The sequence below is a fragment of the Moschus berezovskii genome, chromosome 27 (genome assembly GCF_049115385.1).
Source record: "Moschus berezovskii isolate FMDL1 chromosome 27, NW_MosBer_1.0, whole genome shotgun sequence".
NCBI lineage: Eukaryota > Metazoa > Chordata > Mammalia > Artiodactyla > Moschidae > Moschus > Moschus berezovskii.
Genome location: NC_142486.1, coordinates 5,385,749 through 5,397,999, shown reverse-complemented (window position 1 = coordinate 5,397,999; position 12,251 = coordinate 5,385,749). Strand labels below are relative to the sequence as shown.

Genomic DNA, 12,251 nt, shown 5'->3' with positions numbered 1-12,251 from the left:
AAACTGGGAACTTAAAGCCTGGAAAACAGCCTCTCAGATGACTCTGAGGGACTGCTCTAAAGATGTTAGGAAGAAGCCAGATTATGTAGGACTTTGCAACAAAAACCAGGTAGCCAGAACATCAAAAGACTCGGTTCCGTTCAGTCGCTCAGTCGTGTCCGACTCTATGCGACCCCGTGGACTGTAACCTACCAGGCTTCTCCGTCCATGGGATTCTCCAGGCAAGAATACTGGAGTGGGTTACCGTTTCCTTCTCCAGGGGATCTTCCCGACCCAGGGATCGAACCCGGGTCTCCCGCATTGGAGGCAGACGCTTTAACCTCTGAGCCACCATCAAAAGACTATTGTTAATTAAAACCAGACATCTCACATTAATGATTTTAGTGTCTTTCTATATGTGAGAAGATGCAGGAGTCTGGGCTCTTTGAAATCATTACTTTGACACGCACCTTAACTTTCCACGGCCACCTTAACTTTTTGTCCATCCCAAATCCCCTCAGAGTGCACAGTTGGGGGTGGCTGCTGTGGCTCAGGTTTGCTGGCCACACCTTCTTTTGTTTACTGCTCTGGCAGGCAACCTTTTGCTACACGACCATTCGAGCAGCAATACCCAATCAGGGTACCCAGAGAAGCAACCACTTTGGTTTTGTGACACCACTCATCCTTAACTTCACTTTGATCTTCTGTCTACATTTTTGCCTCAGTTCCTCTGCCATAGACACAGACACAGTCACTATTATTGTTCGATAATACCTAGAATTATTACGATACCTGCCATCAATAAGAAAAAGTAGAACTGTGGAAGTTCCCGAACAGGAAGTACCGAGTGAAACTTAACCCCCGTTTTCCCCGCCGGGAAAAGCTGAGCTTAGAAAAGACATCACCGAAGCCCGAACCATGAATTGGGTCCTCCGGTTTTCCTAGCGAGGACCACCCGCCGCACCCCCTCCCCCGCCAAAGCGCAGCGCAGACCCGGAAGGCGGGTGTTGAGGCACTTCCGGCTTTTGTGACACGCTGGGTTCTGGCGAACGGAGGGACTGGGGACAGGTCCACTGCCCTTTGATCCCCAGAGTCACCTCCCTTTTCTGTCCCAACACCCCGGGCTTCTCCGGGGTTCACGGTGAGACGCGGGTCCGGCCGGGGCGGAGGGGCGGGGACGCAGGTGGACGTGTGAGACCGTGTTCCGCGATCCCGCGCACCTCGCCAGTCTCCGAACGGGGTGGAGGGTCGTGTCCCCGTCCTTGGTCCCAGCCTCCGCCGTAGGAAGCGCCGTCTCCCTGCAGAGAGAGCCGCGGATCCTTGGTTTCTGGATTGGGATGAGATACCTATGGGTCCGAGAGGCGGCAACCTGCGTGCCCCATCCTCGTCCTTGGTTTTCACCCCCAAGGGGTCGGGGACCAATGACTCTAATTTCTGTGCTCCCGGGCTTACCCATTTCCATTCCTTCTGGTGAGGGATTTTTTTCCTGGTGATCCCGAGATGTAAAATGAGGAAGACCCCAGAGGCTACCAAGATCCACGTTTTGTTTTGCTGTTTAGCGGACAAGTTTGTAAAGCCTCGTGTTTACAGATATCCGCTCACCCTCAAAACCACCACCGTGAATGGCGGTGATTAAAGAATGTTTGACGCCTAGTGAATAAAGTGATTCGAGTGCAGCAGGAAAAGATTACATACACTTCACCCTCTTCCTTTCAGTTTCTGACGTTTCTGAAGGCTTTTTAAAAGGAGTGATTTCTGACAGAACACCAGGTGAAGTTTTCAATTGTAGGAGGAAAATGTGCTTGACTTGGAGGGTTGAGTAGTGAAGGGAGTTTGTGGTGCTGCAGTGAAAATGCGTTGGGTCACTTGAAGACTGGTCACCACCAGCCTCTCTCTGCTACCGATTTGCAGGATGCTCTTAGACAAACAGGAAGTCTGGAATTGATCCTAAGTAAAATAAACTGTCTCCAAGGGCCCACCCAACTAGGACATTCATTGATAAAGGGAAATTAACTGAAAAATCCAGCTTGACCAAACCTAATGCCCCATCTCCATTTCCTGAAGCACCACCAGTATGAACAAAGGCACTGTTACTGAGACACAGTGTTAAGTGGCAGAGGACCAAAGAAAACACTTACACAGGCCTGTGCTAAACAGATCATTTGCAATCAATAAAAAAGTTATGGAGAATGCATTGTAAACAAATCAATGAAACCTTAATATTTGCTGGAGAAATAGATGGGTTACACACTGTGGTGGGAGACATATAAATAACATGGACACATAATTTATTTTTCTATTTTAAACCTGTGCTGCTGTAACATTCCTCCTATTCTTACTCAGATATTTCGTAAATAACCTGACACTATAAAGGAATCTCTTAATTTCTAAATGACAACCCCTTCCAAGTATTGAAAGGCCATGCCTATAATGAATTTGTTGAACATTGTACAAATGGGCAAAAAATGTTAACATTATATTCATTTAAACAAATATTTTTAAAAATATCTCCTGGTTGCAAGTAACTATGTTAAATAAGGGCAACTTCAAGAAATGCAAAATAAAGCCCAGTCTTTCTACTGCTTCTTGCCTAGAATGTCAGCAGGGAAACACTCCAGGAAGGCCTGACCAGGTCCTGATCTCAGCCTGTATCTTTTGCATTTCCCTTGCTTGTAGTCTTCATTTTGATTCACTGGAAGGGAAGGCCTCTAGGAATGTGTTATTCCACATTCCCCACTTTTAAATCTTTGATTCTGTCTCAAACGCCAAGATTTCTTTTCCTTGATCTTAAAATACCTGAAATAAGATTTTTCAGATGATAGATCACTAAAACTGAAAGAAAGTGAACAAAGAAAATATAATAGTTGGAAGGTGAAGAGCAGCAAAACAAATGATGACAGAAAATATAATTGCTGTAAGATGACTATCAGGAAAGCTTAATGGGTTTCAATACTTCTTTAAAAATAAATAAACATTTTAATTTTTTTCCTGTCTGCTCCAGTGGTGGTCTTGTACACCAAACTTTGGCGATCACTTGATACGACTGACTAGATGGCAGTGTAGCAGCATAGTTAGGACCCTGAGCTTCAGACTTGGGTTTGAGTACTGGATCCACTACACAATGTTGTTAGACATATTATTTAATCTTTCTCAGCTTCTTAATGGGAATAATAACTGTGTGCTTCATTAGATTTCCATGAGAATTAAATGAGCTGTGTATGCAAGGTACCGAAACTGCCTGGTACACAGCTCACATGAATAACAGTTATTCAGCATTGACATGTCACAACATTGGATTTCATGAATTGTCTTCACAGATGAGGTGTTAGCCCCATAGCAACACAACATTACCTTTTAATACTGCTATTAAATTTTTCAACCCTGCAGGATAGCAAAAACGGAGCTCATAAAACATGTAGAACAAAAAGGAAAGTCCTGCAGACAGACCCTGTTTGGATTAAGAGAGCCAGTTCTTTGAACCTGAACGATTACTGCTGAATCCAGGAATGCTGCAGATTTGTCTCTTCAGGCTACCCAAGAGATGGAAGGCGTAGTGCTAGTAAAAGTGGAGGAGGAAGGGGAAGACAATGAAGAAGACCATTTTCCAACAGAAAGAAGTAACATAGAGTTATCACCCCAATTTCTAAGTCGTTCCACAACTGTGAATGAGAGAGCCTTGTTATCATCATATTTAGTGGCATATCGAGTGGCAAAAGAGAAAATGGCTCACACAGCTGCTGAAAAAATTATTCTCCCAGCATGTATGGATATGGTACGTACCATCTTTGACGATAAATCAGCTGACAAATTAAGAACTATACCTCTTAGCGATAATACAATATCTCGTCGAATCTGTACTATTGCAAAACATTTAGAAGCAATGCTTATGACACGGCTACAGTCTGGTATCGATTTTGCAATCCAACTTGATGAGAGCACTGATACTGCAAGTGGTCCCACACTCTTGGTATACGTCAGATATGTGTGGCAAGATGATTTTATAGAAGATCTGTTGTGTTGTTTAAATTTAAATTCACAGGTAACCGGATTAGATGTATTCACTGAATTAGAAAAGTGTGTTGTTGGTCAATATAAATTAAACTGGAGAAACTGTAAAGGAATCTCAAGTGATGGAGCAGCAAATATGACTGGGAGGCATAGCAGACTTCTTGAAAAATTGTTAGAAGCCACCCACAACAATGCTGTTTGGAATCATTGTTTTATTCACCGAGAAGCTTTGGTATCTAAAGAAATTCTGCCTAGCCTAATGGGTGTGTTGAAAAATGCAGTGAAAATTGTTAATTTTAGTAAAGGAAGCTCATTGAATAGCCGATTTCTTGAAATATTTTGTTCAGAGATCGGAGAGAACCATACCCACTTACTGTTTCATACTGAAGTTCGTTGGTTGTCTCAAGGAAACGTATTGAGCAGAGTATATGAACTCAGGCATGAGATTTACATTTTTCTCATTGAAAAGCAATCTAATTTGGCAAATATTTTTGAAGATGAGGTTTGGGTAACAAAATTGGCATATTTAAGTGATATTTTTGGCATTTTAAATGAATTAAGTTTGAAACTACAAGGGAAAAACAATGATATATTTCAGTATCTTGAACACATTCAGGGATTCCAAAAGATGTTATTGTTGTGGCAAACTAGACTTAAAAGTAATCGTCCTAGCTACTATATGTTCCCTACATTGTTGCAACACATTGAAGAGAACATTATTAATGAAGAATGCTTAAAGGAAATAAAATCAGAGATATTAATACATCTTACTTCTTTGTCTCAAACCTTTCATCATTACTTTCCAGAGGAGAAATTTGCATCATTAAAGGAAAATATCTGGATAAAAGATCCATTTGCTCTTCAAACCCCAGAATCAATCATTGAGTTAAACTTGGTGCCTGAAGAAGAGAATGAAATATTGCAGCTCAGTTCGTCATTCACGCTGAGGAATTATTATAAGACATTAAGTTTATCAGCATTCTGGATTAAGATTAAAGAGGAATTTCCACTGCTAAGTAGAAAGAGTATATTGCTATTATTACCATTCACATCTACCTATTTGTGTGAACTAGGATTTTCAATCTTGACACGATTAAAAACAAAAAAAAGAAATAGGCTTAATTGCGCACCTGACATGCGTGTGGCCTTATCTTCATGTGTGCCTGACTGGAATGACCTGATGAACAGGCAAGCACACCCATCACATTAAATCCAATCTTTATGAACTCGGGTTTTTGTACTTTCATAGGTATTCTTTGTGTATTGTATTTAAGTATTAATAAGATTATGATTGGGATTTACTACGTTTCATTTTCCTATATAGTAAGTATTGCTCTTTGACGTTTGTTTGTTCCATGAATATATGTGTATGCGGGATAATGATGTAAAATATAGTTCTATGAATTACCATCAATTTTTTAAAACAGTGCCCTTAACACTTAGTTTTATACATGAATCTGTCACCTTGTCTGCTGCTGCCGCCTCGCTTCTTGTAGGCAAAGCCCCTCTCAGGTTCAGTTTCTCACCATCTATGTGCCTGTGTGCTCTTCCTTGTCTGTTTTTTGTTTCAGAGATTGTGAGATTATAGTTCCCTAACCAGGGATCAAACGCAGGTCCCTTGCGTTATCAGGTGGATTCTTAACCACTGAACGATCAGGGAAGTCACAGTTTCTGTTCATTTTTGCTATTCTGTTTAAAAAAATTCAGCTTTATGGAGATATAATTTGCTTCTAGTACAATTCACCCCTTTTGGTGTATGGTTTGTTGAGTCTTGACAGAGGTATACAATTGTGGAACCACCCCTACAATCAAGATATAAAACATATCCTTCATCCCCAAAAGATCTTTCATGACTTTGCTGTCATTCCTTCTCTTGTACTACTGATAGTTTTGTCTTTTCCAGAATGTCATGTATTTGGCTTTTTTCTCTTAGCATAATGCTTTTGCAATCTATGCATATTATCATATGTATCAGTAGTTTGATAGTGAGAGCTGGATGGCATCACCGACTCTGTGGACATGAGTTTGAGTGAACTCAAGGGAGGCCTGGCATGCTGTGATTCATAGGGTTGCAGAGAGTCGGACACGACTGAGCGACTGAACTGAACTGAACTGAACTGAATGTTCCATTGTATGGATATGTATCAATTAGCTTATCAGTTCTTCAGTTGATAGACATTTACCTTTTTCAATTTTTTTACTATTATGAACAAAGCTGCTATAAATATTTGTATACAGGAATTTGTGTGGACATATATTTCTTTGGTAACAGCTAACAGTGGGATTATTGGCTCATATGGTAAATATGCATTTAATTTTATGCATTTCCACCAACAATGTGAAATTTATAGTTCCTCTATATCTGAGTCAGCGTTTTGTATTGTCAGGTTTTTATTTTAGCTATTGTATTAAGTTTAATAGTATCTCATTATAGCATTAATTTCCATTTCCCTAATGGATAGTCATTTGAGCATCTTTTCACATGTTTATGGCTGTCCATATCTTCCTTTGGTGAAGTTCAAATCTGTTGCACATTTTAAAAATTCAAGTGTCTTATTCTGAATAAGAATTATTTTTATATATTCTGTATACCAGTGATCACACCCATGTTTTACAAATGTTTTCTCCCAGTCTGTGGCTTCTCTTTTCATTTTCTTAACAGTGTTTGAAGAGCAATTTAAAAATTTTGCTCAAAAAAAAAAAAATTTTGCTCAACTTCAGTTATCAAGTTTTTTTCTTATATGGTTCATTCTTTGTGTGTTCTGCCTAAGAACTCTTTGCCTAATCCACGGTCACAAATTTCTGTTTTCATCCAGCTGTTTTACAGACGTTTTAGATTTTACTTTTAGGTCTATGATGCATTTTGAGATGATCTTTGTAAATGGCTAAAGGAGATTAAAGAGACATGACAATTAAATGCAATGTATTACTTTGGATTGAATATTTCACTTGAGGGGAAAAAAAAGCTATAAAGGGCATAATTAAAGTCCATTGTCAAAATAGACGCCCACCCCCAGGGACCTAACAGAGGTCTGCGGGCTTTACGTCAAGATCCCAGTCAAGTCTGGTAAATGCAAAACGAGGCGGGGCGTCCAGTTAACACGTGCCCGGCGCTCATCCCTCCCACTGGGCTGCCCTGCCCCCGGACCTCGAGGCAGGAATCGCTACTAACGGCTGTCCAAAGCGCGGCCAGACCTGCCTCACATGCACCCAACCTGGACTCACGCAGAAGAGGTGGTGAGGAGCCTGGCCCTGGCTTGGAAGTCCTGAAATTGAGGATTTTTGACATGAGAGGTGGAGTTACAGGTGTGATGGCAGAGCGTCTAACGACCTTCATATATATTTCACATATATCTGTGAAATGCACCTAGAAGAGTGCCTCACATATAGGAAGTGCTACATACATGTCTGTGAAAGAGGAAAGGAAGAAAGAGAAGGAAGGATAATCTATGAGTGATTTCAACTAAATGAGGGATTGTAGAGCAGAGGGAGGCAGAAGTAACCAAATAAGGCTTAATAGAAGAGCTGAATACAAGACAGACTATAAAGTGAACATTCAGAACCGGCCATATGAGCACGGCCTATGAAAAGACTTTACTTATGGGTTATTTAGACGGAGTCACTCAAGCATCCCTTCTGGTGTCTTTGCCTTTGACCTCTCTCAAGTCCTGTATTCAGACATACTTGTGCTTCAGCCTAGCCTAATGTAATTGTTCCAACCATCCCCCACTCCAGTGGCAAATCCCATTTCAAGACTTACACCTTTACTTCTTACTTTTTCCTTTAGATTCTAAGATGAAAGAAAAGAATGAAAAGGCTTCAAGACAAAATGGTGGGGGGATAGTGAAACTTCCAGGACATTATTAGGAGAAACCAAACAGCATGCCAGTGATAATGGGCAAGGCTTGAAAATTCAGGCAATGAGGAAACGCTTAGAGAGACAACTGGGAAAATAACCCAGAAACAATACTTATGTTGTCTTCATAAACGACACGGGGGAGAATGGGAAGAGTTCTGGCAGAGCCCCTGTGCCATCAGAAGACACAAACCAGAGAGAAGCCCTACCAGTGTAAGGGATGTGAGGAAAGCTCTAGCCAGAGCAGACCTGGGAGTCCAGAGCCAGGAGACACTCCAAGTGGGCGGTGAGTGCAAGAATAGCTTTAGACCTGGTCATGCCTCACCATGCCCCACACGAGGGAGAGGCCACATCACTGCCTTGACTATCAGAAAACCTTTCATGCACCACCCAGAAGGTGCATCCTTGAATCCACACTAAAAAGCACAAAATGTAGTGACAGTGGCAAAAGTTTCATACAGAGCTCAGTACCCTCATCACCACCAGGTGACAACACTGAGGAGAAACCCCAGGTCTTGTGGAGAATGTGGGAAAAGCTTCAGGTAAAGCTCGTGCCTGGACAAGCACCAGAGGAACCAACCATAGGAGAGACAGACCCTAGAGTGCGGCGTGTGTGAGGCAGCTTCCAACCTCAGCATAACTTTTGATTGCACAGGAAAGAAACCCTGCAAATCCTGGATGTATGGCACCAGCTTACTTTTACATTATAGAATCTACCTGGGGGAGGACATTCACCAGCGTCAGGCATAGAAGAGGTTTGATGGCAGATCTTTTATCTGAGATACCAGAAAACTAAGAGCTCCGGAATGGTTCAACAAGGAAAAATCCTGTATGATTAGATTACCATGGTCGTAAGAAACTACACCACCCTACAAGGGGTGAGGGGAAGGGCTGACTAGAAGAGGGGTCTGTGAAGCAGAAGGACCCGCCAGAGGACAACGGGAGGACACAGGGGTGGGGCGGTCGCGGGTGAGTGGTGGGCTGTTTAGAATCCCAGGACTGGGGAGAGGATGCAGCCTCCCTGAGAGCCGGCCGGCCAGTACTGCCCTCCAGGGGTCAAGATAGCGAGGCTGAGGGGTGAATCTGATCTCAGGGGCCCTCAGCCTGCAGAGGCTTGGAGCAGGGTTTCAGCTCCTGAGGTCACGGAATGACAGAGCTGAATCCTGGCCACTAGACCAGTGGCTGGTGCCAAGGCCCTGGCCTATTGGCTTTGCAGAAAATAATTCCCACAAAGAGGGAAAGCAGTGAAACAAGTAGTGTTTATTAGGAGGAAAGAGTACAGTACATGTGAATAGACACACAGTGGGCTCAGAGAGAGTCACAGCCTTGCGGTCGTTTAAATCACTTTTATGGGACATTTCTTCCAGTTTTTCTTTGGCCAATCATTTTCATTTGCCTGGTTCAGAGTCCTTATTTGGTGTATCTCAGGGTCTTCCCTCATGTTTGCAGGCATCTCTCAGCCAAGATGGATTCCAGCAAACAGGCCTATGGGTAGCTTAGCATCACTCCCCTTTTAACCTCTGAGGAACTTTCTAGTCAGAAAGTCTCCCTGACATAGAGAATGAAAAATATGTGGTCACTTACCTTCTGTCTGGGCAGGTCCCAGCCTCCTCTCTCGATTGTCCTGCTATTCTCATCTTGCAGTACGGGTGCACGGGAAATGAATTTTCAACTGCTCACCCTGGGGTAGGGGTGGGGTGCCCATCTACCTACTGCCTCAAATCCACCCCTTGCAAGAGGACTTTACAGGGGGAGGCAGAGGTAGTAAAGAATTTAAAGCAGGAAAATGAGAAAGGCAGTGTTTTCCCCAGCATGAAGTCAGAAAATTACAAGGGAACTTTGAAGTTTCTGAGCTATTTCAAACTCAAAGGAAAAGCTATCCAACCTGTAACAGGAGTGTCTGGATTTACTTGGGGCAAGGAGCCAGATGCTGAGATTTTAGGTCCGCAGTGATTCCCACACTGGGATGGTGGAGGGAAGAAGGTGGACAGTGCAACACAGATTTACACTAGAAGGGAGTGTGATCCTAACTCTGAGCGCTTTGCTTCAGGTCCCTAAAGAAACTGCACATTCCCGTGGAGTTGGAGCAGGTTCTTCCAGGGAGGGGCGGGGCAAGGAAAGCTCTGGTCTGAACTGGGAGCTCTGGGCCGGGACAAAGAAGGGTTATTTTCCTGTACATCTAAAATGCTCATTTTAAGCTCCTGGCTTGAACAGGTTTAAGATAAAAGCATACAGTTCTGTGGGCCACTTATGTCTAAAACTAAAGTGTGACTTTGCCAACAAAGGTCCGTCTAGTCAAGGCTATGGTTTTTCCAGTAGTCATGTATGGATGTGAGAGTTGGACTATAAAGAAAGCTGAGTGCCAAAGTATTGATGCTTTTGATCTGTGGTGTTGGAGAAGACTCTTGAGAGTCAGTTGGACTGCAAGGAGATCCAACCAGTCCATCCTAAAGGAGATCAGTCCTTAGTGTTCATTGGAAGGACTGATGCTAAAGCTGAAATTCCAATACTTTGGCCACCTGATGTGAAGAACTGACTCATTTGAAAAGACCCTGATGCTGGGAAAGATTGAAAGCAGGGGAAGGGGACAACAGAGGATGAGATGGTTGGATGGCATCACCAACTCAATGGACATGAGTTTGAGTAAACTCTGGGAGTTGGTGATGGACAGGGAGGCCTGGCGTGCTCCAGTCCATGGGGTCTCAAAGAGTCAGACATGACTGAGTGAACTGAACTGAAATGAAGGTGTTTCTGCCTATCAGCTTGAAAGCAGTCTGAATAAAAAGTTGTTTTTGCCAATAAATAAGCAACTACACCAGATGAAGGAAGGAATCCACAACCCAAAGATGACTTGTCTGGTGAATAAAATACCACATAAGCAAAGCTATCTATTGTTTTCCTTTACCCCAGGATGAACAGCATAGTGTTGGATAGCTGAAGCACTAACATATAAGTGTGTCTTCTCATTTCCCATTTCCTACTCTACATTTCAGCCAGTGGGTTGGAGTTGGAGGGAAATACCGAGCAAGCATTAGAGGTGTTGAGATCAAAATCCATAACCTGGTACCCCAGGAGAAAAACATCCAAATACAATGTAGAGAGTTCACTTTAAAAAATGCAAATGGAATTTTTAAAACTATACATATACATATGACCCAAAGAAGTAAAGACTTAAAGGGAAATTTCACACAATCCATATTTTCTTCTTTATTATGTATATGGAATCATCATTTCTGTCGCTCAGTCGTGTCCAACTCTTTGCAACCCCAAAAGTCCTGACTCTTTGGACTGCAGCACACCAGGCTTCCCTGTCTATCACCAACTCCCAGAGCTTGCTCAAACTCATGTCCATCAAGTTGGTGATGCCATCCAACCACCTCATCCTGTCATCCCTTTCTCCTCCTGCCTTCAATCTTTCCCAGGGTCTTTTCCAAGGAGTTTTTCCACATCAGTTGGCCAAAGCATTGGAGTTTCAGCTTCAGCATCAGGCCTTCCAGTGAATATTCAGGATTGATTTCCTTTAGGATTGATGGTTTGATTTCCTTGCAGTCCAAGAGACTCTCAAGAGTCTTCTCCAACACCACAGTTCAAAAGCATTACTTCTTCAGTTGCTCAGCTTTCTTTATAGTCCAACTCTCACATCCATACATGACCACTAGGAAAACCATAGCTTTGACTAGACGGACCTTTGTCAGCAAAGTAATGTCTCTGCTTTTTAATATGCTATCTAACTTGGTTATAGCTTTTCTTCCAAGGAGCAAGCGTCTTTTAATCTCATAGCTGCAGTTACCATTCGCAGTGATTTTGGAACCCAAGAAAATAAGGTCTGTCACTGTTTCCATCGTTTCCCCATCTATTTGCCATGAAGTGATGGTACCGGATGCCATGATCTTCCTTTTCTGAATGTTGAGTTCACTCTCCTCTTTCACTATCATCAAGAGGCTCTTTAATTTTTCTTCACTTTCTGCTGTATGGGTGGTGTCATCTGCATATCCGAGGTTATTGATATTTCTCCTAGCAGTCTTGATTCCAGCTTGTGCTTCATCCAGCCTGGCACTTCACATGATGTACTCTGCATGTAAGTTAAATAAGCAGGGTGACAATATACAGCCTTGACATAGTCCTTTCCCAATTTGGAACCAGTTTGTTGTTCCATGTCCGGTTCTAATTGTGCTTCTTGACCTACATACGGATTTCTCAGGAGGCACGTAAAGTAGTCTGGTATTCCCATCTCTTGAAGAATTTTCCAATTTGTTGTGATCTACACAGTCAAAGGCTTTGGCGTAATCAATAAAAGTAGTAGATGTTTTTCTGGAATTCTCTTGCTTTTTCTATGATCCAACGGATGTTGGCAATTTGATCTCTGGTTCTTCTGCCTTTTCTAAATCCAGCTTGAACATCTGGAAGT

At 42.5% G+C, this 12,251-nt stretch overlaps 1 protein-coding gene and 1 non-coding gene across 2 annotated transcripts; one reads left to right on the top strand and one right to left on the bottom strand.

Moving 5' to 3' along the window:
- Positions 1–777: 777 nt before the first annotated feature.
- Positions 778–1,552, bottom strand: LOC148773615 (uncharacterized). The gene is made up of 2 exons (XM_088833005.1): positions 1,432–1,552; positions 778–1,277 (listed from the first exon to the last, which is right to left on the bottom strand). The coding sequence occupies exons 1-2, from the start codon at positions 1,439–1,441 to the stop codon at positions 778–780; spliced, it is 510 nt and encodes a 169-aa protein (XP_088689131.1). The 5' UTR covers positions 1,442–1,552.
- Positions 995–6,887, top strand: ZBED8L (ZBED8 like). The gene is made up of 3 exons (XR_016036595.1): positions 995–1,120; positions 3,367–3,751; positions 4,794–6,887. It is a non-coding gene; the product is annotated as a ZBED8 like (transcript).
- The last annotated feature ends 5,364 nt before the right edge of the window (positions 6,888–12,251 follow it).